The sequence below is a fragment of the Gymnodraco acuticeps genome, unplaced genomic scaffold (assembly GCF_902827175.1).
Source record: "Gymnodraco acuticeps unplaced genomic scaffold, fGymAcu1.1, whole genome shotgun sequence".
Taxonomy (NCBI): domain Eukaryota; kingdom Metazoa; phylum Chordata; class Actinopteri; order Perciformes; family Bathydraconidae; genus Gymnodraco; species Gymnodraco acuticeps.
This window is the reverse complement of record NW_022990012.1, coordinates 8,488-33,609: the sequence shown is the minus strand read 5'-3', so window position 1 is coordinate 33,609 and position 25,122 is coordinate 8,488. Positions and strand designations below refer to the sequence as shown.

Here is a 25,122-nt window from a genome sequence, read left to right as displayed (position 1 = left end):
GGAGGAGCTGGCGTTCCTCTGGGCCGAGGTCGAGCGTTTGAGGATGAAGAGCTTTCCTTCACTTGATCAGCTGAAACACAACTGAGCGGAGCCTTCTCTTTAACAAATAATCATTTTATTTACACTTCTCTTTGCAACTTAACATGAAATGTACAACTTAAGCTAACAATAGAACAGCAGCAACAAATGAAACAATGAACTTAATAAACATATTTGAAATCTGAACGGTTTTAAAGCTTTTTTTTTAGGTAGTGAAGTCCTCTTCTATGCGGTCAAAGTGCAGGATACCGTCTTCCAGGCCGAAGTGGTCAATGAGGCTCGACAGGCTGATTTTTTGTTTGTCTTGGGTGCCATCTGTCTGGAGCTCATACAGTGCGGCCTGAGCACAACTCCTCCACTTGTCAATCAAGGTTTTGAGCTGCGTTAGATCATTCTGGGGAGAGACAGGGAACGTGTCATATACAAATAACCACTATCTGTCTAGTTAAGCAAAATACATGATAAGGTACTTGTGGGTTATCTGTCACACCTTTTTTGTTTTTTTCAGACTCTAAATACACACTTGTTGTTTTTTTCAGATTCTCTTAATAACCCTAACCCCTAGGATTAATATTTGTTATTTTGAGAAAAGTTAATGTGGAGTAGCCAGCTACCCGCTATTAAAAAGTGGCGACAGATAATAACCCACAAGTACCGTTGATAATATTCCCGTTAGGAGCAGATTAAAGGCAGCTGATACCTTGCTCCTGTACATGTGAACCATCTTGAGTCTGCGCAGAGTCTCCGTCTTCTCTTTAACCTCCTTCCTCAGTTGGTATGGTTGTTGTGCCATTTCTTTGGAAAGAGAATGTGTTGGCTCGGGATTGGGTCCAGAAAACCTCTCCCTCGCTGATCTCTCATTTTTTCTGTTTACGATCAGAGGAGAGTTATTAACTGTCTCCCTGGAATCTGCTGAAACTTGTTGGCCATCATCCTCCTCCTCATCAACACAAAGGCGTTTGGCTACAGAGAAGGGCGAGGTGAAGGAGCGCCTTGATCTCTTCAGCCTCTCCTTCAGAGAGGAGCTGAGCTTTTGTAGATGCTGTAGGGGTGACAGTGAGTGAATGACAGGACCGGCACACAGAGTGATAATGGCAGATGTTGGACAACATGACAGCAAATGTCATTGTCACCTACCTTTTCCTCTTTATATTCACCCGGGCTTGACTCCACTGAATCACAAGGTGAAGAATACACTAATTTTATTTTCTCTGCTTTAGGAGTGACCTCCATCTTGGGAATGTACTTTAACTTATGTGGGCTAACGTTGACTGTTTTTACTTTAGAAGTAGAATGCGTATATTAGAACCTATCGAGATTTAGGGTACTTATAGCTTCAAACACGTACAAAACAAACTAACACGAACACTCAATCTTACGAATTTATGAACGCCTCCCTAAAAACTATCGAGCAACGAACATATTTTTTACAAAACGCTAAATTACGAATCAAAACTTTAACCGCGGAGTGAGTTGTTTCTGTTTCCTGTTGCTGCCTGGTTGCTGCTCAAGAAAACCTCCAAAGTTAGTGATTGGACATAATTTGATGACGCGTTATCGAACAGGATCATGGGAACTGTAGTTGATACCGGCTTGATACTTTACAGTGCACACCACAGCTTTTCAAACCCACAATGTCGATGTTATTCCTTTTACTTAAAACCTAAAACACAAGAATTAATCACATCCCTCTCTTTGGGTTGGTACATTATATACATGCTAAATAATTGGATGGATGGAATAAAACAGTTTATCTTACCTAAACTCAAACTACTGTAGTATACATTATAATAATAGTATGATATAGTATTAGAGTAGTTCATAATTATAATAAATAATAATAATTAAGAAAATAAATGTTTAATATAAACAATAATATTGACAATGATAGTATCTTAAATGAAAATTTAAAAAAACTAAGATAAATCAATGTAGATGCAAAATATAGGCTTACTTGCATAAATAAAAAGTGATTTCTTTTTAGGTGTATTGACAGATTAAGTGTTGAAGCAGTGTTTGTTCGACTTCTCCTTGTTACCAGGGTTGACTCATGTGGTGATTCAGCTCTTCTCATCATTGTTCATCTCTATTAAAGGATTAATGGAGAAATCATAGACCAATCTCTGCTTGCTTTTTAGACAGGTCTCCATATCCTACATTACTGTAGCCTTGAGCAAAAAGGTGTGAATAAAAACATCAATTAAAAGGAAATCATGCCTATACTTGAGCATCAGTACTTGGCTATCTGATATTCCACACCGCAGGGAACAGGGATTTTTAAAACATCTTAAAAGGGTGAATCCTGCAGGGCGGGGAGTTTAAGATAATTTATGTGTGTGAGTCAGTAGAGTGTTTTCTGTGCTTTTCAACTTTTGAATAGTTGACATGAAATACTGCTCCAGCACAGTGTGGGTTAGAAGCTAGAGGCTATGTGAGACACTGAGTGAGGATGCCAGATTTTCATAATGCAGGTGTAGCTTAGCACAGATAAATAAATCCACATTGTGTTTTTATGAAGGCTGATCATTTTTTAAAGATGCACATCAGGGTCAGCTGTATACTATTACACCTTTAAATTCAGTATCAAATACTCAGTTTGCTATTGAAATAGAATGAGATTATACCATGGACTAATGAGGTGGACTGCAGTGGTGTCACTTGATTTGGTTTAGCTGAAAGAGTGTTTTGTATTCTGGGTTAGTAGGTCATTTTTTCCCTGTTTCTCTATCTGCTGTCTGTTTTGGAAATGTTCCTTTTATATGGTGCCAATTTCTTATCTGCAAAAATGTGATTGGTTTCTAAATGGATAAAAGAGAGCTGTAAAATAATGTTTTGCACATGACCTTTCTAGGGTACATTTGTATATTTTGTACCTTAAAGAACACAAATGTACCTGTACTGTACCTTCATTTCTGACAGTGTAAAGCGGGTACAATGCCTGCACGAGCCGGGGTTATCGATAGCCTCCCGGGCGTGTTCCAGCCCGAGGCAGGACGAGCAGACCTGGTGTGAGTCTGTGCCTGAAATCTTAAACCCGCAGCCGCATAGCCGAGCCTCCGAGTCCCTGACTCCTCTGGTGTGTGAGAGAGAGAAGGGTCCATCTTCGATCGTCGGCGTGGAGTGGACACGTTAGTAACAGGTCGGCCTACGTTACTGAGAAAAAATCCAACATTGCCGTTAGTCCGAAAGGAAAAAAGGCGACGGTGTAGATTTTATTCTTTAAAGAATATTAACTGGTGTGTTAATACCTTTTTTTTTTTTTTATCTCTGTCTCCTCTGGTGTGAGAGAGAAAAGAGAACGTCCTCTTTACCGTGGTGTCGGTGTGGAGGGAAGAACAAGCTAGCAACAGGTATGTTACTAGCTTGAAGAAAAAATCAAACCTTACCGTTATTTCGACAGAAAGAAAGGCGAGGCAGATTACAATATTAACTGGTGTGTTTAATATTGCTCAGTCTTCTTGCAAAGCAAAAAAGTAACCGGCAAGCGCCCGTCGACCGAATGTTAGCTTTGGGTTCAGTCTGTGGACCGTTAAGCTAGCCCGGTTACTGATAAATCGAGATGTGCTCTGAAGCGAGAAGAGGTGTTTGAATGACGCTGCGTCGTAGCGCAAGCTACTTAAAGGCTGGGTGGATTCCCTGACGTTGACGTCAAGATCACCAGCCAATCAGGATTGGCGTAATGAGATTGATGCTTCTGTTTGCATACGCGTTGAGGCGCATCCCATAGTGAGACATCGAACGGAGTGTTATGAATGAGAACACTGCGTAGCGCGCATTTGCCGCCATCTTGTGTATTGTGTATGCACACACAGGGTTGGGAGGGTTACTTTGTAAATGTAATCAGTTACTGATTACTGATTACATGGCTCTGAAAGTAATCCGAATACAGTTACAGTTACGTGTCTTAAAACAGTAACGTAATCAGATTACTTTTAGATTACTTTTGGATTACTTTATTTTTCCTTCATAGATGGGTATGTTTTGGTGAACAGGAAACACAAAAAGCAAAAGGAAACTGAACGTGTTTTACTGTTTTAATGGCTTATCAAGAGCACAACTGAAACATAGCATCTGAAACAATGTAACAACATAATAAACTTTTTGGAGATGCAGCTTGGGATGTGAGGAGGACACGGCTTAGAACGGGCGTGTCGCCTTCTGTCCTGGCAGTGTTGGCAGGACATGAATTAAAATGTCGAACTCGGACTTCATTTTAAGGACATGTCGGCCAGGGGTGTATTTTTGTTTAAGCACCGGATCGGCAAAACAGGAGAGTGTGTGTGCACCAGTCTGCCTTGATCTATGAATTCATGTCCGTGACACTCACAGTATTTGCTGCCCACAGCTGTTTTATAGAAGGAAAACCTCCTTCACTTCATGAAATCTCTGCAGCACCAGGAGGCAGCGGGAGGGTTAACTCAGCCTCTGAGAAGACGAGCGCGCCTCGCAGTGCCTTTCACGCGCCGCCTTTCACGCGCCGCCTTTCACGCACCGCCTTCACTGTGTATACCGTCAGAAATAATCATTAGTAAGGCTAAAGAGCGACCGCAGGCTGATGTGTTTTAACCACACACACCACACACACGCGATTTAAACGCAGACTTTTGTTCCTCCATGTTTCGTTGCCATTGTTTCACTGAACGAGCGGACCCGCGATTTTTTTTTTAAACGCTTTTTTGGTCCATCTGCGGCGGTAATAGGTTTTGTGGGCTGTTCTCGAGTGAGGGAACAATGGAGCGTGAGATGGGCCGGAGAATCAGAGCAGCGGGAGCGGTACTGCAGTCGCTTTACCGCACCGTTGTGACAAAAAGGGAGCTGAGCCAGAAGGCAAAGCTCTCTGTCTTCCGGGCCATTTTCGTTCCTACCCTCACCTATGGTCATGAAGGATGGGGTCATGACCGAAAGAACGAGATCGCGGATACAAGCGGCCGAGATGGGTTTTCTCCGCAGGGTGGCTGGTGTCTCCCTTAGGGATAAGGTGAGAAGTTCGGTCATCAGGGAGGGACTCGGAGTTGAGCCGCTCCTCCTTCGCGTCGAAAGGAGCCAGTTGAGGTGGTTCGGGCACCTAGTTAGGATGCCACCTGGGCGCCTCCCTAGGGAGGTGTTCCAGGCACGTCCAGCTGGGAAGAGACCAAGGGGTAGACCTAGGACCAGGTGGAGGGATTATATCTCTTCGCTGGCCTGGGAGCGCCTTGGGATCCCCCAGTCAGAGCTGGTTGATGTCGCCAGGGAAAAGAAAGTTTGGGGCTCTCTGCTGGAACTGCTACCCCCGCGACCCGACCACGGATAAGCGGGAGAAGATGGATGGATGGATGGATGGGCTGTGATGATTCGGCTGTAGGCCTACCTAGGCTACTAGTAATGAATATTAAATGTTGAGAAGAAATCTTTCCAACAATAATTCCAATAAGTAATCCAAAATGTATTCACTTCAGGTTTACGAAAGTAACTGTAATCAGATTACTCGTTTTTCAAATGTAACGCGAGCTGAATACAGTTACTTGATTTTTGTATTCTGATTACGTAACGCCGTTACATGTATTCCGTTACAACCCAACCCTGTGCACACAGTTATATGTAATATGTTGTCTTTATATTTTAGTTAAATAATTATGTGAGGGTTCTGCTATGTTGTCAATTATATTAGCTTATCAATGATATTGTGGTAATTAAGGAGTCTCATGATTGAAATACAGTGTTAATAGCCAAGTTGTATGTGCTATTGAAAGGTGTTGCATTTGCCGCCATCTTGTGTATTGTGTATGCACACAGTTATATGTTGTCAATTATATAATCTTTCAATGATATTGTTGTAATTAAGAAGTTTCATGATTAAAATACAGTGTTAATAGCCAAGTTGTATGTGCTATTGAAAGGTGTTGCATTTGTTGACACTCGAGTAAAGTACCAGAGAATGAAACCTAACTTTGACGCTTGTCAAAATTCTTCCCTTTTATCAGGGGCGTAACATATATGCGAGGTGTTCACTCGTGAATGTGAGAGTATTTCAATAGTGTGTGTGTGTGTGGTTAATTTTCAGTTGTGTGTGTGTGAGGTTAGTTTGAATTTTGGCCTACACGGCCCTTCATATTTTTCAATCTAATTTATGAACAGATTAGAAGGATAAATCAAGCAGCTAAAAATGCTGAAAATATAGCCCCAAAATGTAAATAGCGTTTAAATGAGAAGTAATGTCATCATTCAGGGCTTACTTGTACTCCAAGCGAATGAAGGAGCTACAATTAAAAGAGTTAAACAGCTGCACGGTAAAGGTTGGTTGCTTCCACATGACTGTTCCTGTCAGGAAGAAAAATCAGCTGAATCACAGCCATCCTACTCCCCTGTCCTTTATTCGGGGAAGGGAAGAGGATCGCCTCATTCAGTGGTTTCGTCAAACTGCCAACCAGGGCCCAGGAACACACTTCATTAACCACTCCTATGGCAGAGGATGGTGGCTTTTCCAGACAGCAAGCGTGAATCTGAAGTCCTAGGAAGACCTCAATGCATTACCCTGAATAGGCTTGCCATTCCTGCCCAGGTTCATTTCCTTTTAAGTGTGAGCTTGAGTCAATCAAAGGAAATTAGCTGAGAAACCATGGCTATTATTTATAAATTCATCCACAAGGTTGTTTCATCACTAGCCCTCATGTCACACATGTATGTGAAAGGTAGATGAGAAAGAAAATATATTTATCCTTGGAACCACACACAAATGAACCGCGCATAATGAAAGTTGAGAGTTAAACATGTCGTTGTTTAGGTAAATTGAACCTCATTCAAGAACCACTGGTATACAAACAGAATCCTCCCTAAGTGGAGAAGTACATACATGAGTGAATAAAGAAAAGTGGTTGCATGCAGAATATTTTGCTTGCATATATTGAGGAGTCATATACAAATTTATCTACGTTTTACCACATGGGTTTGACCTAAACGTTCACCATGAAAACATCTTGATCTGCCTTGATTTGGCATTAGATATGATTACCAAATCCAACAAAGTAAATCAGTAAAGTCAATATTACACTCCACTTCTACAGTAGGTCATTCATCACTTTTCTTAAAAAACGTTTTTTTGTATCATTCAATTTAGATTCAAACCATCCCCTTTGTTTATTAGTCACATTGCAGCAGTGCTCTGATGACACTTTGTTGCTGCAAAAAGTGTTATTTTGATAGCTGCAAATGTTCCAAAGAAACAACTGCGGAGTCAAAAACGCCAACCAACTTGGATGTACTTCGATCAGTTTCTTGGATTCAATTTACTATTCTACGAGGTGGACTCGATTAATCAATCAATTGATAAAATGTCAGAAAATACACAAAGAATACAATTTCCCAATGTTCAAAATGACATCTTCATTCAATTAATATTGATATAAATAAAAACAGAAAATGAAAGTGTTTAGACTTTTTAGTAACATTGTTTTTTTTTCAATAAAACTTGCCCACAAATGGAGAAGAACAATCCTTCAAGGGTTCTCAAACCAAAGCCTTCCCTGTACAGGGGCTGCATAGAGAGTCGTGTTGCTTTGGGTACCATTGAGACACAAAATACTATCCAAAAACTCAGCCTCTGTGATAAATTCATGAACATGAAGATTTATCAAATTCCACAAATCAAAAGATTCATGTTAATAAAGGAATTTACTAGGTTGGATGTATTTGATTAGTCCAGATTAGTCTTGGTGGTTAATGCTGCGTTGAATTGTGAAAAGTTAAGCCAGGTTCAGACTGCGCACACCTGTCCAATGCTTTCTCTTGTCCCTGTGTCAAGTGCAATGATTGGACATGAGTACTTGAATAACTATGGTATTTAGTACACCAACACATGTACGCCAATGGGGTGCACTATCTAATTTGTATGGTCATTATTCACAGTAATTTCAACAATGCTTCACAGCATCCTCAATTGAATGATTATTCATTCATTTACTTTCAGTTATTCACTGGCACTCACTTTTTTGCTGCCAATTATTGCCGCCCTATCTGGCATTGCTGAGGGAGGTTAGTGGGAAGTGAAAACACGTATCCGGCTATAAATATACATGCAACTTCAGCATCATCGCTCCATATATTCCATTTTACAACATTAATGTTTGATGCAAACATCCAGCACAATGAGTGGTAATTCTTCTCTAAATGTGGGCCTAATGGTACAAACCTTCTTTGAAATGCATGTGATGCAGCCAGTCCTATCCTTTCAAAGTGGGGAATGAGTGCAATAAAAGCAAAGCTGCAATTTATGCTCTCACAAAAACGCCACAGTTACGCCTGTAGCACAAGTAAGCATTTAAATCAATCAGGGTACACGTTCCATAGCTCCTCTTTATTCATGCCAAGTACACACATTTATTCTCTTTCAGCTCAGCACTCCAACAATGTGTCTCTAAAGCCTACTGTTTGCTTTGAATATATAAATACATGCATAAAGTATATTATTCTCATACTGTAGGTCATTCTCAAATATGGGCACTGTTAGTACTATTCGTGAACATGTCAATCCTTGAATCAAATTGTTTCTTGCTGCGTAAACCACTGTTTTGCATACCTCGGAATGAGCTAGTTTAAGACCACATTGTCAAATAAATGGTTGTACTTTGGCAATTTTTGTACATGAAGTATATTCTATAGGTAGTAGATATCCTTTCTGATTCCACCACCATTATTTTTATAAACTACAGTGCAGGGTTTGAAAAGGAATTCCTCTGCTCTTCTGTTAATTCGCTGAATTCACAAACTTGAAACCTAAAGTAACCTCCTCCTTCAGAGCAAAATGTTCTAATTAAATGAAGACATTTATATATCCATTACTTCTCCTCTATTTCAGACTCTGTATTTCGAATATGTCCATCGGAAAGGGAGGCTATCAGTTATAGAGTTGGAAAATGCTAATTTTATATTGGTCATTTAATTCTCTGACAATATCTATAAAATTGATTAAGACTTTAAAAAGTGGGCCCTTCCTTAAAATATTTAATTTCCCATTACTCTAATTAAGACTTACTCTTGCAGTAATGAGTGTCTGCCAGGCAGAAGGCTGGAGGAGCTCTCCCATTTGACGAACAGATCGGGTATATTGGCATGAAGCATATCTCCACATCGAATGACAACAAGAACAATTTACACCCCAGCTTGATTCAAAATTCCCCAGATGCCATAGTTGAATGAAGACTGATCGGTGATGGATATAGTTGACAAAGAAACATTACAAAAGTCAACATACAAAACCATCTAAATGAGATAAGGCCTTTCATTGTGTGGGATGATAATATCCGCAAGCATGAATCCAGTGGAGTACATTGTGTAACAGCAGACTAAAATACATCGTTAGAAAAGAGTGCATTACTGAAGAAACATAAAGGATAAGCATGATGATATACTGTAATATACTGTATATATATTACATTCAAATACATAAATAAACCATTGCTAAAGAGAGCCACTCTAGCTGTTCCCCTCCTTATCCCAAGCAAAAAAACAGAGTTCATTTTAGTGTTATTTTAATGTTCATAATTGTGACTTTTGTATGGGCTCTTTGTTCTGACAGTAACAATGGCATTATATAAAGACATATTTTTAACCCTGTTTTGAAATGATGACCGTCATTTTACTTTGAAGTCATTGATCAACATTATTAAGCAGACGTTTTTTTTTAGCATTCTACAGTGGAAATATACATAAAACAAACTGTAAATATACCATGCGTGTCTTGTGCTGTGGCCCATCGTGTTTTACAGTGAATCGGTAGTCATTCCTGTAGGTGCTGTACAGTATGTTATGCTGCCAAGGATCCCCTTCATCTTTCCATCTCTGCTGGGAGATATCCTCATTTAGCTAAATGAGCTCAAGTCAAGCTTGGCTTTTATGTGCAGACACTAATGACATCCCAAGGTTAAAGTGAGGAGTCAAGCATTGGTTTTTACTGTCCGTTTTCAATGTCGGCAATGAGCATGACAAATCCAGGTCTCTACACAAGGCCATGCTTTAAAGAAAAAAGGCCAACAGCTGAAATAAATCCAATACAATAATTCGACCCTGATTACTTCAACAGAAAGCCTGTTAGGTTTAGCTCTGTAGCATTAAGGTTGTCATGTAAATGGCAAGGTTAAGTGAGAAGGGTGACATTTCACAGAAGATGATGATAAATTAGAGAGAATATATGGTCTTGTTATCAATGTAATGGCAGAGACTGTGTGTGTGTGTGTGTGTGTGTGTGTGTGTGTGTGTGTGTGTGTGTGTGTGTGTGTGTGTGTGTGTGTGTGTGTGTGTGTGTGTGTGTGTGTGTGTGTGTGTGTGTGTGTGTGTGTGTGTGTGTGTGTGTGTGTGTGTGTGTGTGTGTGTGTGTGTGTGTGTGTGTAGTAATAAGTTATAGAAAAGGAGGCAGGTATAGAGGTTTATAGATAGACTTGGAAGCACTGTTTTCACCATGGTTTTAACCTGTAGTTCCTTCTTTAGTATGAGGAGATATGGAGATTTGCTTTGGAGGCTGCATGGAGTGATGAAGTAGGCTGAGATAAGGGCTACGGAGGATTATTCAATCAATCACCTGTCGCCATATCTTTACGCAGCTTGTCTGAGGAGACACATGCAACTAGTCAGTGCCTCAAGGGATAAAAGAAGGGAACAAAATTAGACTGGGGTCACTCCAGTTCACCAAAGCTGCCCTGCAAGCATTGTGTAGAAGAAAGTAATTATGGGACATTGTGACTATGTGTCGTCTCGGTTTGCTGATTCAGAACAGGGACACTTTAAATAACTGTCACACTTATGTAACTTAGATGACATTATTCCAAAATAAAAAGATCAGTTCTGTTTTAATAAAATGTTAATAATACACACATTAGATCTGCTGCATTTAAAGTGGAGACAGAAACAAGGCACCCTTATACATGATTGATAACTTCTAAAAAGCATTCTGAGAGTACAGCATTGGGAAACAGTTTTTAAGCCCTGCTATCCAAACCATTAAAATCACCCGCCACATTAAATGCAAAATATAACATTAATGTAAACAAAAAGGATTGCTCCCTGAACAAATGAATGGAGCTTAAAATCTCCATTCTTTAATTAACACTGGAAACAAATTTGGGAAATGTAAAATATAAATGCGGTCTTTAATTAGGTGAGCTAAGGGAGACAAATTAAAAATATTATGCTGTGGTAACATAAAAGCAGAAACTTGTTTTTTGGCTGAACACTGTTGAATAAATTAAAGGGTTCACAGCACTGCTGCCAGTAGAGTATTCATGATGGATTAATGATCATTTTTGCTTTCTCATTTACATTTTTAAGCTGTGCATTATATGGTTACACAACTTGTGTGTTGCTTCTAGTTTATTGTCTCACAGGTATAACATATTCGTTGACAGTATCTCTCTAGATCTCTCCTTTCTTCTTTGTCATTCTAAATAAAGTCAGCTTTGACATTACACCATCTTTCATTGCATAATGGCGATAACAGATATAAATGCTCTGCCGGCTACAATGAAGATAAAAGGAAGGTTGACATAACATTAGAGAAAAAGTATGAATTTTGACGCTTGAAGGTGAAGTTACAACAAGCAGATAATGTGTAATTTCAAGATACTGCACCATGATATATTGGTGACAAAAAAATAAAACAAAGCCTACCGGAAAAGCTTAAAGAGAAAAGCATGTGATCCTCTTGGGTACTTCTCAGTGTATGATATTTAAAAAGTGTCCTTTCAGAAGAACTATTGTGTGTCCCTCAGATACACTAATTTATTCTGCACGTGGTTCTCTTATCACAGAGCATAAAGCCTTGTGAACAACAGTGGGCTCAAGTGACTTATTGACTTTTAAAGTACATTTAATTTTAAAAAGTACAATAATCTAGTTGTATTGAAGAGTATATCAGGCAAATAAATCTCCAGCTCACAACACTTGGTTTACGCTTTGTTTTTGACCACTTGTAATGGAGGTTTTCTTATAAAAGATGACAACAATTTGTGGAAAGAATTAATGTCGGACTATGGCAGCTATTTTCACTGTTGAACTTTAACTCATTTTTTTTTTTGAAGGAGCAGATGGGCTTGGCAATGGAGGAGTGCTATTGATCCTTGGTTTCATTGATTTCCTCTTTTTTTTGTCAGTGGCAAAGCAAAGGGATGGGAGGCGCGGTAGCTGTGAGAAGGTCTCTCTCTGAATAAGAATTGTGAAGCACTGGGAACCAGGGTGAGGTGCTGCATGAACAATAACTGCCCATGCTGCTGCAGATTGTGCTGCACTCCAGACTTGGTGTGCTAAGGGGCTCTCACTGCAGATGTGCTCCTGACACGTTTTAGCAGGTAAATTGCCAACACTTAATGAGACCCCGGATTTATTGAATTCCTGTCGACTTGATGGGAGACACAAAGAGACACGCTGGCTGTGTCTAAAAGCTCACTTAAAAGCTTCCTCAATTCCCGTCTTTACAGTATGAATGTATTGTGACGAGGTCAGCATCGGCTCCCAAGATGAAGATATCAATGGCTGACTTGCTACAATTTAGTGCAACATAAAAGGTTTTACATTTAGAGGAACAGGAAAGCATTTATTAGAGGGTTGACATTAGGAAGATGACAGGAAATTAGGGGTGCAACAAATGTCCTACCTTGCATGGCAGCTGGATTCTCATATCATAATATCAGTTATGTGTGTTGACCAGTTTCCTATGAATACTACCGTCAGCCCCCAGTAGGTTTAGGAGTGTGTGACGCAACCCACAGGCAATGTCAGTTTTAACGATTGTGGCTCCCAAATAAGTTACCATACTCTGTACCATCAGTTATATCAGAATAAGGATAGAGGAGGGGATTTCTTCAATGAAAGAACAGTAAAGAACCACACAGAACAGAAGGCTCTCTCTGATGGCAAATGTGTTTTCTGGTCTTCTCCTGACTGATTTTGACCTGTTAAGCTCTGAGCCTGTTGTGCGTTAGCATTTTTTCGCTCAGGGCTCATTTAGACGCTTCTTGTGAGACTTGTGTTTTGTTTCGGTAAAAATGGTTTGTATTGTCAGTTAGCTGAGTTTCTTCCCGTTAAATGGGTATGACATATTAATAGGTTTTTAAATATTAAGAAACCCTGAGACACAGTTTCGTGAAAAAACTACCCGCGGGACCCGGATTAGGGTCCTCTCTGGTTTAACAGGTTAAAGGTTTGATATCAACTGCCACGTTTTTTTATTTAAATATCTTGCCATTTAACTCTTTAAAAACGCATGAATTCTGCCGTACTGTCACACCTGCTTGATTACCATTCTAACCATTTCCAGCAAAAACAAACACCCATATCACACCAGCATATGCCTTCCCACACCCAATCTCTCAGACGGTCGAGCCATCACACACCTAGCACTCACAGAAGCAAATGGGACTGATCAACCGCTCAATCAACACTTCATGTGTATACCATCTGGTGCCCAGTCACATAACTTTAACTGGAATAAAGCAGGAGTTTTGTCCCTTCTGTCATAGCTGAACATGTAGTTCTGAGAACTTTGTGTTTGTGAACAATTCTTTGTTTCTTCGTTTGAACATTGTCTTTCTGCGTTCTTTGTTACTTGTTAGGCTAATCATCTTTCATTGTGTCGTTTGGTGCCCTTGAGTTTGTCTCAATGTTGTGTTTGATGATGACAACACCAAAGCTAGTTAGCCTCAGTATGGATGAGTGATGAATACACTAAACTGGAGGTTTAACATCACATGGTTATCTGATGCTTTGTTTTGCTATTTGTTTTGTCATTGTATCCTTGGGGGAAAAATACTCATTTCAAATCAAGAACAATCTGCTCCTTCTAAAACATTTCTTGTAGCAGAAACCCAAATATGAGCCTGTAAAAATGAAATTAAGGTACAACAATACTTTTCACAAGGTTTTTTCAACAGTGTTTTTGGCAGCAGACTCAAAGGTGTGTCTTTCATTTTGGTGTTGTCACAGGCAATAGCTTTGTCACAGTGGGAGATAAGAAAGATAAATGATAAACAAAAGTGCTATCTAATAAACTAATGAATGAAGCATACTATAAGAAATACATACAGGAAATGAGGCAGAAAAACTACAGTTCAAGTGTTTGAATTTGATGGCAGCATCAATTTTTGGAGCTTGAAATAAATGACTCAATCTTTGTGACACAGAGTTTGACAGTGTGAGTTGTCTCTTCCCCATGGCCAACGTTCAGTGGAGGCTGGCCGAGGTCAGAGTGATATCTGGGCTGAGGTGTTGAGGGAAGAGTCCAGGTGAAAGGCTTTTCTGTAATTCGTTCCCTCAGCTGACTTGACTCTATGAGCAGGAACAAACACCCGCTGTTTACTCCTTTCAGCCCTCCAGGGAGCTTTCCCCCGAGTAATTGAACTGAATATTCTAACCACGAGCAAGTCATTTTATTGATATGTGTTTTCTTTATTCTTACCAAAGTTGAAACCACGCCTGAAGCAACGCCTACTGCGAAGATTGTTTGTGAACTGTTTTTTCTCTCTCAAGGTATTTCTGTTTCTTCTGTTATTTAAAAATAATTGCTTAGCTCAGTATAACACTGACATGCGATTGATTAGCAGTATCATCAGCCTCCGTACAATAAACACATTTTAAGGCAAACCAGTTCACTTTTTCTTAATGCATTAACATATGAAAAGAAAGATACATCTAAAAGGCTTCGAGTTACCTCTTTTTTCTTAATAATCTTATGATAATGTAATGTTTTGGGTGGCAAATTTAGCATAATTTGTATTTCCTCAGTATTAATCACGGCAGGATGGCATGTTTCTTAAGTGGTTAGTCTCACAGCAAGGATGTTGAGGGTCTGCACACCACCAGGGGTGGCTGGGACCTCTCTGTGTACAATTTGCATGCTCCTTGATTTCCTGTGTGTTTCCTCTGGGTCTTCCTGTATCTTCTCGCAGTTCAATCATACAGGCCAGGTGAATTGGAAACTCAAAATTGCCCAAAGGATTATGTTTATTTATGTTTGGCTCTGTGGGATGCTCTAGCCCCCCCACTATTCTGCAAAGGAGTGAGGGTATAGAAAATGGATGGATAATTGCATTAGTGCAACCACAGTCATGCAATATTCAACATTCCTTTGCTCTGAGTTTCACTGATTAAATAAAAACATAGTGTAGTATTCTAACTTGCATGAATAACTGCAGTTCTTGCACCTTGATTAAAAAAATTCTGCTTATGCTGCAATCTACATTTTGACTGTACGTGTTATACCTCTGCCACTGTCTATAAATCATGTCAACACTTATAAAACATTACAATTCAAGCTAACACTGCAAAAACTGCTATCTGAATGTTTGAATCAGATCTTTGTCACAGTTTAGTATGTCGAAACAGCATCCAATGTTGACAAGAGGACTGACAGCAACTTACTGTAGGTCAAAAGTATAGCAATCAGAAAGCAAGTCAGCCATGAAGGTCATATTATTAAGATTTCAAACTGTTCATTACGTTTTTTAATTGTGGTTGTTTGAGACTAGTGATATGCGATGCAACTTGTAATTTATTGGCATTGGTGATGCTCTCATTAACCCATCTTAAAATCCCTAGTGGGGGGGTGTGGAATGTTAAGCATCACAGGATTACAGGGGTGATAGGACGTCTCTGGTGCAATCTAATGAGGCTGTGTTTGTTTACCTCTTCTCCCCTAGTCTGCTTTCAGTGGGATGTGCCAGCATTTGCGCGACATGAATGCCAGTGTTTTGATAAAGGTCAATGAGAGCGAGACAAGGCCGCTGAAGTTTGCCTACTTTAATTAGCTCTGGCTTTGTGCTCTCTTCTCATCTTGTAGTGTCAGTACACCCATGTTCAGCCTTCAAGACGTGGCCAGAACAAAGATGGGGCAGAGAGGGCGCTAAATGAGCAGGGAGAGGTTCACTAGCAGCAATGATTCACTGAGATGAGACGTTTGAATCACTCTGGCTATAAATAGATGAAAACGGACAATGATGAATTTGGGGTGATATGATCGGGGAGGCAACCTGTTAAAAGCACGTTATGGTAATCATTAACGTACTTGATGTTTCACCCCTTTACCCACAGAAGTTGAATTGCTCAAGATGGTATTTTTGATATAATTACATTGCAACACATGTGACATACACATGTGTATGCTGGTTAAACTGAAGCTATAACACTGATTCTGCATTCGTCTTTTTTTATAAAGTTAGTAGGCATATATTTTGGTTCCACGTAAAGCAATCTGAAGACACAAAAACCTTTTTATTCTGGCCTTAAAGACACAGGACAAAAGGATTTTACGTGATGGTTTTAAAGTGGCTCTTGGGCCTGCAATGTGTTATCTATCACTCAGTGAGTTTTCAGATACAAGGAAAGTAAAAAATGGAATGTACCTCTGGGTCCATCCTTTCACAACGTCAGTCTTGACTGAAATCTCTCAGCATCTATCTGACAGATTGACGGGCAGTGGGAATTGTAATAATTTAGGGTTAGGGTTATTCCCCACTCCTTATATAATGTGCCGTTCCCAAACTTTTAGAATGCAAATATGCAAACCAAGATGGAGTCCAAAGTACTAGCACTAAACTAACTGCTAGCTAAATGCACAGCTGTGCCTTAATACAACCTCAAAGAGACCCTAGCACGACTGACTCGGTCTTATCTTTTGTTATTTTTTTAGAGGTGAAAAACCTCACGTAGATATTACAACATCAAATAAAAGTCAATGTGAAAGACCTTTTTTCTGGCAACACATGGACCTTTGATGCATAATGAAAATAATACATGAATAACCATTGCGACCTCGTGCCAACTTCATTAGTCAGAGCTACCTGCTCTTTCTGCTCCAGTGAAACAAAGGTGTTGTCTTGTGGTGATTTTCAATAGACTTGTTATTTTTAAGATATCACAAACTCCGTGCTTCCCACATTCAACAAATTACACTTCATTAGATTGTAAAGGTGCATGTTTGAAATGAAGGTTATTGAAATTCTGTCTAAGCATAAAGGTCATTCAGAGTTAATTAGAAGTGCCCTTGTAAAATCAAGATTAAACTGCATGATATGAAAACACACAATACTGAAAAATATCCTAACTTTCGAGATAATTAATACTGTCAACAACATCTAGTTATTTGCTTTTTATAAATCAAAATAAACTTAAAATGTTGAATATTTGTCTTTTAACTCTGGTTGATTAAATCCTCATTATGCTTATGAAGTTCAAATCTATCTTGTATGTTGTGTGTTTATAAAGACAAATCGAAAAGTTGGACGACACATTTTATTTTCTATATTTTAAGTCGACTTAAACTGTCTATAAGCTGCTGGCCAATGCATATTTCATGACTATGCTTTCATTTCCTTTGATGTGAGAATCTTTAGGGTTTTCATGAAATCAATCCAGATGTTCTATAGTTCAATGTATGCCAATTTCTTCTTTTTAGAAATAGCTATATACTTTCTGTAATTATCTCTCCACATAGTGGTTCTCACAGTGGCAAAGTAACATGATAAAAATTACCTACCTACGATTGAGAAACAGACAGGAAATTCAGCATCTAAGATCTGACTGCTAATAGTTTAAAGGTAATATTATCTCATTGATATCAGCCTCTAAATATGTTTTAAATGCCTACATGTGTAAACTTTAATGCTGATTTAAATGATACATGTAGATATCCTTGTTGCAGTAACACAAGAGGGTTACATTAATCAATTTCCTCCTCCTTAAAAAATCACAATGCTCATGTGTGATAGGATACAAATGACTTTACATTAGTATAGCGGCACAAACTCCCTATGAGTTATGCCGCTGAGAGGCTAAAAAGTGCTCTTTGCAGTGACGCGTTCCATATACTGTAAGAGTCCGAAGTCATTCATAGTCCATAGGGTTTAATAAAATGAAAAACAAACAATATACAACTCCAGACCACATGGTCAACAGAAAGCGCCATTCACCCTCTTCCTACATCATATCCTCTCAACCGGCATCCAACAGGTGACCTAAATACCCATAAACCACACCCACGTGACCATTGCCGGAAGTGATAAACTATAAGAATGAAACGTGATGCAAACAGAAATGAAGATAATAATAGAACTAATAAGTAATGGCAAAACAAGCATTTTGGCTCCTACAATTAGATCATCTCATGTTATGTGATAGCTTACAACTAAAACCCCCAAAACATGACCACACCCTTTTAATATTGTTAGCATTACAATGTTGTCCTCTGCTGATGTGTGATACACAATTTCAATGACAACATAGCCAACAAAACATCAGGGAGTTTACACAAAACATTAAAATAAATCATCATTCTTGTGTTCAAACATTTTCAAAGCAACAACAGGGAGGCTGCACAGCTTCCTCCCCACTTTTTTTCGAGAGATGTATTTTCTCTGCCCAGGGGTAAAGCGTAATGCACTTCCTCTGTTTATGCAGCATGGAGTCCACCATGGGAATAGGCAAGCTTGGCTCCAATGTCTGCAAAAATGTCAAGATGATCACTAGTGTGCAAGTGTAAGTATGAGAAGGGTCGACTGAAAATAATTAAGAGGGTCCTCACTCTGCCTGCTGGGTACTTTCACTCTCTCCTGTATCGATTACTCTGTCCACCATGTAATTAGGCCTCAGTGAAAGAAGTGGGAGAGAAATAGAAAAGGGGAGGGGGAGTTTGGAGATCTGGCAGAGAAAGGCCATTTTTGTATGTTGTGTCAATAAAGGAAGAAAGGAAAACAAGGGCAGATGAGGTGCTGGCAGATCTGTCACAAAACCTCAATATCCTTTGGCCCCTAGGCCATCAGTAGTCATGTGGGGTGAAAGTGATTGAAAAACAAACAAATGAAATAGGTGAATAGGCCAGTGAGGGGGCCGGAAAGACAAAATGCCACTTTGTGCTGTTGATTGACCGGTCAGTTTAGTCATCTCTAGCCGATTGTTTAGAGGAATGGGCAAAACTTGACCACATTTTACTGTAACTGTAGTAAACCACTAGGTTTTGACATTTATGAAAAAATCCTGATTGAACAAATTGGACTACAATGTTAAAACACACAATGCATTGGTTCTGACTAATGTGTTTAATATAAAATGCAGGAGATTTGCCTTGATCTGAGAAATTAGTTTTCCTTTCAAGACATTCTACCACTTACATTAAAAACATTTTTTTTATTAAAGAAGAAGATTGGCCCCATGCACATATCTGTCAGCTGTTAGCATAGCATCAGAGAAACACTGGATAGCCTAAAGCTAACAAGACAAAGATTGTTTTTACTGTTTGTTTTTTGTACAGATTAAACAAAGATTTAACAACTTGATTTGCAAACATAGTGAGGAAGGCTAACGCTTTTAACCAGTTTCCAGTAGAAATGCAAAACTGTGAATACAAGTAGCCTCAAGCAGTATGACTTTTCTAAGGACTTCTCTATAAACTTACACAAATATTTGGTTACTTTTTAACTTGTACTCTGTCATGCTTTTGTGTTGTATGACCTTATTTTCCTGTGAATGAGAAGAGTTCGGCAGGCTCTCTGCTGCTTCTTTCTCAATCTTTTTACCCTCCCTTTGGAGCAGGACATTTTATGTGTAAAAAGCTTTGCTGTTTCCCCTGACAGTCCACTACATGAAATTGCTGGGAAAACATCGCTGTGTGCACATTTCCCCTCAGTAAATTCCTAAATGTTAGCAGACGTGTTTCTTACAAGCCGTAATAGTTTGGTGGAGGTTCAGAGATGACTGTGACAAGAGATAAATGTTGAAGAATCATTACAAAGACTACAAGGGCATTGCTTTGTTACCATCGAAGGTTGATGGAAAGACATCACAAGCAATACAAATACAAAATTACAATTAATGACTGAAATACATGGTAATTTTTTCCTCACCTTAAAGGGGACCTATCATGCAAATGCACTTTTTGATTTTACATAAATATGTGTCCCCGCTGTGTCAGGGAACTCACAAAGTGTCAGAAAATAAAACCCTCTCTCTTTTCCTCCGTACCCAAATCTCTAAAAACGGGGGTACAACGGAGATGATCCAGATTTGCGTCCGATATGACGTAATATCAGAAATGTGGGCCCACAGCACTATCAGAAAGTTGCTAAAAAAGCAGGAAATAAAAAAACTCACCTTGTGGTAAGCCCGCAAGAGAAAAAGCATTTGAGCTCTATACTGTTTCAGAAATAATCCTTGATGTGTTTTGAACATGACATGGCATTTAATCACGGCAGCATAGCTGTATCTCGTAGAATTCTGAGCAGGCAAAAGCTCCCCCTCCTCTTTTTTTTTTTTCAAGCTAAGGACTCCAAACCTGCAGTTCTCTAACAGGCCTGAAATAGAGAGATATGAGGGATGTCTAAAATGCATGATCTATTTGGTATTTTGAGCAAAACACATCATAGACATGTTTTTTATATATCTTTATATATCTGAGAAATATATGCCTAAAAATGGCATAATAGGAGACCTTTAATGTAAGATCATCTAATACCTTGTGTTCTCTAGCATAGAGTGCCACAGTGACGGCTAAAATGATTGGTCGTGCTTTTTACAGTACTACGGCTTCCACAGATGACATTTTTTAATGGCTATTTTGTCAAAGCATTTAAGATATTCATTGCTATCGGGATGTTAAGAGCATTCCATGGAATATAACAAAAAGTGTATCTCGAGCCGGTTTCTCAAACTTACCTACCCCACCTTTAAGATCCATATTCAAAACTACAGATTCAAAATTGTACAAGTTGAAGCGTTTGTTTTAACAGTTTGCATGAGGCAGGTACTTGCTTTCAAGCAGAACACGGGAAAAAACAAACTTAGCGGTGAGTGTTTATGTGTTCGGTGTAATGACGTACAACGGCCTCGACAACTTCTGCAGTCCTATTCAGCCACTAACAACCATCGTTTTTCAGACACGTAAACTCTTCAAAAATCACCAGTTGGGTCACTGCTGATGTATTTAATGTCGTAGAACAAAACGTGATCCGTCTCTTAAATGTGTGTCAACCACAGACCTTATTTCCAGATATTTTCCAAAATCCTATGGAGAAATTGCATTGCTTTTTTGTCGAAGGAACCAGAAGTGGTAAAATGCTAACTTACTTATACCTCATTCACACCAGGCCCGGACTGGCCATCGGGAGGACCGGGAGGTTTCCCGATGGCCAGGCCTGTTAAGTGGCCTGCTGGCCTGAGGAATTTTTTTTGTTATGTATGTATGTATTGTGAATGCAACGCTGTGCAAATGTGGGTCTGACTCTGCCTCACAGAGGGTGACTGGCTGTCTACATGATGTGGCCTGCCGACATGGCCACTTTCATACAGATCATACACTAATGCCCTCGATTGGTCTCTGTGTGTCATTCAAGCTCGGGAGGGTGTGTATGTGTGGCGCGAGCGAGAGAGAAAGCGCATGCACCGGTTACGTGTATTGTTGTTGTTAGCATCTGGTGCTAGCTAGCGGCGCTAACGGATATAATAAGCTGTGGAGGAGAGTCCTCTCCTGTCAGACTGAGAGACTGATAACTACAGCTCAGGTGAGGTGAAGGACTCTCTTGAGTGTTTAGATAGTTAACTTAGTCTAAGTTCTCTGTGGGTCTCAAACGGTTTGGTATTTATGTAAACACATATTTCCATTTGAAGGGGGAGTGATTAGTAAAATATGCATGAAAAAAATAGGTGAAAAAAGTAAGATAAACTTTAAAAATGTGTTGAGAGCTAAAACTAGTCTTTGCTGCTGCCTCAAAGAGGAGCAGGGGGAGAGGGGGGAGAGGAGGGAGACAGGAGAGGCTGATTCAGGAGCCCAGACAGACTCACAACTATAATGAACCAAAAACAAATAAATAAACCAGTTTCAATGTTTTTTCAAATCAAATCAAATCAAGTTTTATTTATATAGCACATTTATAAACGATTTTTGGTCAAGCCAAAGTGCTGTACATAAAATTAAAAATAGCCTACAGTAGAGACACTATACAGCAAATACAACAGCACAGATTGTTCAGAATATCAGTATGAGAAAAACGACACTCTCTATCCTTAGACCCTCACATCGTACAAGGAAAAACATCCAGAGAAAACCCACAGTTTAAGGGGAAAAAATGGGAGAAACCTCAGGGAGAGCAACAGAGGAGGGATCTCTCTCCCAGGACGGACAGACGTGCAATAGATGCCGTGTGTAAATCGAAGAGATAATACATTTTACAGCATATAGACCGAATGTTAGGAAATGCATGTGTCTGTAATAAGAAGATGAATCCACGAGGATGTCAGCTACAATCCTGTGGAAGCCATCAGGGAAGCAGCATGACGAGACCCAAGGCAGGACCGCAGAGACAGGTTCAGCCATGAAGTCCACGACTTAATCCAGAACTCAGGATAGAGGATCCAAGACACAGGACTACAGCAAGAGGATCAGCCTCGACTCCGGTTCCCGGCGTAGATATAGATACAAAACAAGAAAAAAGATTTGGCTGGGTTAATCGGAACAAGAGAATACACAGACACAGACAGAGAGGGAAAAGGTCATTGATCTCATGAACTTCCCCACTCAATCTATCAAGACCCGAGCAGTTCTATTAGATATAGGATAAGAAACAGAGATAGGGAGCACAACAACCTATCTCTTCGTCAGATGCACTCCCCCGCTTATCTAAGCGACTGTACCCCGTTACCCTCTACAAGGCCATAGACCAGCAGAGGGAAAATGGGGGGTGTGTAAGGGTAAGGATTTTTAAGAATAAACCGCAAGGGTCTAAAGGGAAAAAATATGAAATATAAGGTACTATATTTTAAGTAATCCTATCTACTATTCCTATATTTGAATAATGTATAAACTATTTTAAAAATACTTTATGAAATCCTATGTTATGTTATAAATATTAAAATAAAGAACTAAATGAATAAATAAATAAATGAATAAATAGATAATTAAACAAAAGCCAAAGAGAAAAAGTGAGTTTTAAATGTAGATTTAAAAACCCCCAGGGTCTGGGCCGACCTCACATGCAGGGGCAGAGTGTTCCAGAGCCTGGGGCCAGCCGCTGCGAAAGCTCGATGCCCTCGGGTTTTAAGCCTGGTCATAGGCACTATCAACAACAGCTGATCAGCTGACCTTAAGGCTCTGCCTGGGGTGTAGCGATGGAGGAGTTTGACTATATAGGCAGGAGCCAGCCCATTTAGGGCTTTAAAAACAAATAAAAGGAGTTTAAAATCAATTCTGAACCGAACTGGAAGCCAGTGCAATGAAGCCGGAATTGGGGTGATATGGTCGCGCTTGTTATGGCCAGTGAGAAGACGTGCAGCTGCATTCTGAACTAGCTGGAGGCGTCTAATTGAGGCCTGATCCATACCCACATACAGAGCGTTGCAGTAATCCAGTCTCGAGGTAACAAAGGCGTTAATAACCCTTTCTAGGTCTTTTAAAATATAAAAACGACTTGGTCTTAGCCAATAGTCGTATTTTGAAAAAGCAGGTCTTGACTACAGTGCTAACCTGCTTATCAAATTTAAAGGCGCTGTTGAAGGTCACTCCAAGGTTCATAACAGAGGGGAAGATATTTTTATTGAGGGAGCCCAGAATATCAACCGGGGAGACTGTTGGTTGGGGTCAGTGCTTGAATTGGAATGAAAAAGGTGCCAGTACTCTAAAATCAGCAACTTTTTCAAGTCAATTTTATATATACAGCCCACAAACAAGAATTTGGCTACTATAATGCTGGTGGGTTTGTCTCTTTACTACTGTATATTTTAGAAAGGTTCACTGTACTTAACATTTTTTATGATAGGCAGCGGATATGGCTAAAGCTCAGTAAGGTCAATATTAACTGAAAATATAGCAATCAAAGTCTAGATCTTCTGCTGAAGACACATGAAGCAGAGACCTTTCAGGTGAGAGCCCCTCTGGTGGTGTTCAACATTAATGACAAGGAAACAAAGCTCTGGTCAGAAGCATTTTTTATAAAAAGCTTTAACAAAATTAAGTATTTCTGTACATTTTGAATGCAATCTAACTTTCCAACTCAGAAAACGAAAAACGAAAAAGTGCCAAATGTCTTCTCACATGGCTGAGCTGCTTTGCAATATACTTCACCACTGAAGAATACAAATATGTATAAAGTAAACTATGATGCAATCTAACTTTCCAACTCAGAAAAATGATAAAGAGCATGAACAAAGAACATGTAAAAAAACAAATGCAAAATTTGCACAATCTAAAATGAGAAACTGTAACTGCAAGTAACAAAGTCTGAGCCATGGTAAAGAGTTACATTGAACACCAAGCTGATCAGATAACTCCCTGGTTGGTCTGAAGTCCTTCTATCTCCAGGATCTGTACAAATCGGCACATTATGCCAAAAGTCTTCTCACTGGGTGAGCTGCTTTGCAATATACTTCACATTGTTAGAAAAGGCTCCAGAAGGCCTTGGGGACATCAGTATCAGGGGCTGGAGCTGGACAGGCTCTTTCATCAGCACTTCTCCTTCCCTTTGCCAGCCAGGACCTCACATACTGTTCCGGATTGAACTGTCCTAGTGATGGTCCATTACATTTAATGAAAACCAGGCTGGACAGTCGGCTGACAGAGAGAGCATTCCTTTTTGCAGTAAGGATATTGTTCATGCAGCTGAATGCCCGCTCACACTCACTAGTGGAGACAGCGATGGTTCGGACTGCTTTCAGTAGAGGCTCCATGGCAGCAGGTGTACGGGATGCCCTGGTTTCCTTGTATTCGCGAAAGCCCTGAACAGTCTCTCTTCTGTCCACTTTCAGCACTTCGCACAAACGTAGCACCTCTACGTCCCCATACTGTACGTCTAACTCCTCTTCAGGCCAACTTCCAGGATGGATAACTTTCATGTCCTGGATTAGCTGATTGTCCCGGGCCTCCCGGCCATGTAATGGGATTTCTCTTGTGCTGACATGAGAGGAGGTTGTGGAAGTCATTCTGTGTCTCAGATTCTCTACCATACTGCGGAAAAACTGACCTGCATGAATCTGTACAAGCCTGCCATTCTCACGCAGGGCAACACCCTTGAAGGACTTCTCAGCTAGAGCTGTATGAACTGTAGTCATGTGTGGGCCAGGCATGGTGACCATGGATTCAAAAACTCG

General features: G+C 39.8%; 1 protein-coding gene across 1 annotated transcript; it reads right to left on the bottom strand.

The window, feature by feature from the left end:
* Window positions 1-29: 29 nt before the first annotated feature.
* Window positions 30-1,537, bottom strand: LOC117544292 (swi5-dependent recombination DNA repair protein 1 homolog). The gene is made up of 3 exons (XM_034213211.1): window positions 1,177-1,537; window positions 740-1,081; window positions 30-433 (listed from the first exon to the last, which is right to left on the bottom strand). The coding sequence occupies exons 1-3, from the start codon at window positions 1,270-1,272 to the stop codon at window positions 245-247; spliced, it is 627 nt and encodes a 208-aa protein (XP_034069102.1). The 5' UTR covers window positions 1,273-1,537; the 3' UTR covers window positions 30-244.
* Window positions 1,538-25,122: the final 23,585 nt, after the last annotated feature.

Coding starts and splice junctions, on each gene's coding strand:
- LOC117544292 (XM_034213211.1), bottom strand. CDS start 1,272: ATGGAGGTCACTCCTAAAGCAGAGAAAATAAAATTAGTGTATTCTTCA. Junction 1,082..1,176: donor GTGAATATAAAGAGGAAAAG/GTAGGTGACAAT, acceptor TCACCCCTACAG/CATCTACAAAAGCTCAGCTC. Junction 434..739: donor TTCACATGTACAGGAGCAAG/GTATCAGCTGCC, acceptor GTCTCTCCCCAG/AATGATCTAACGCAGCTCAA.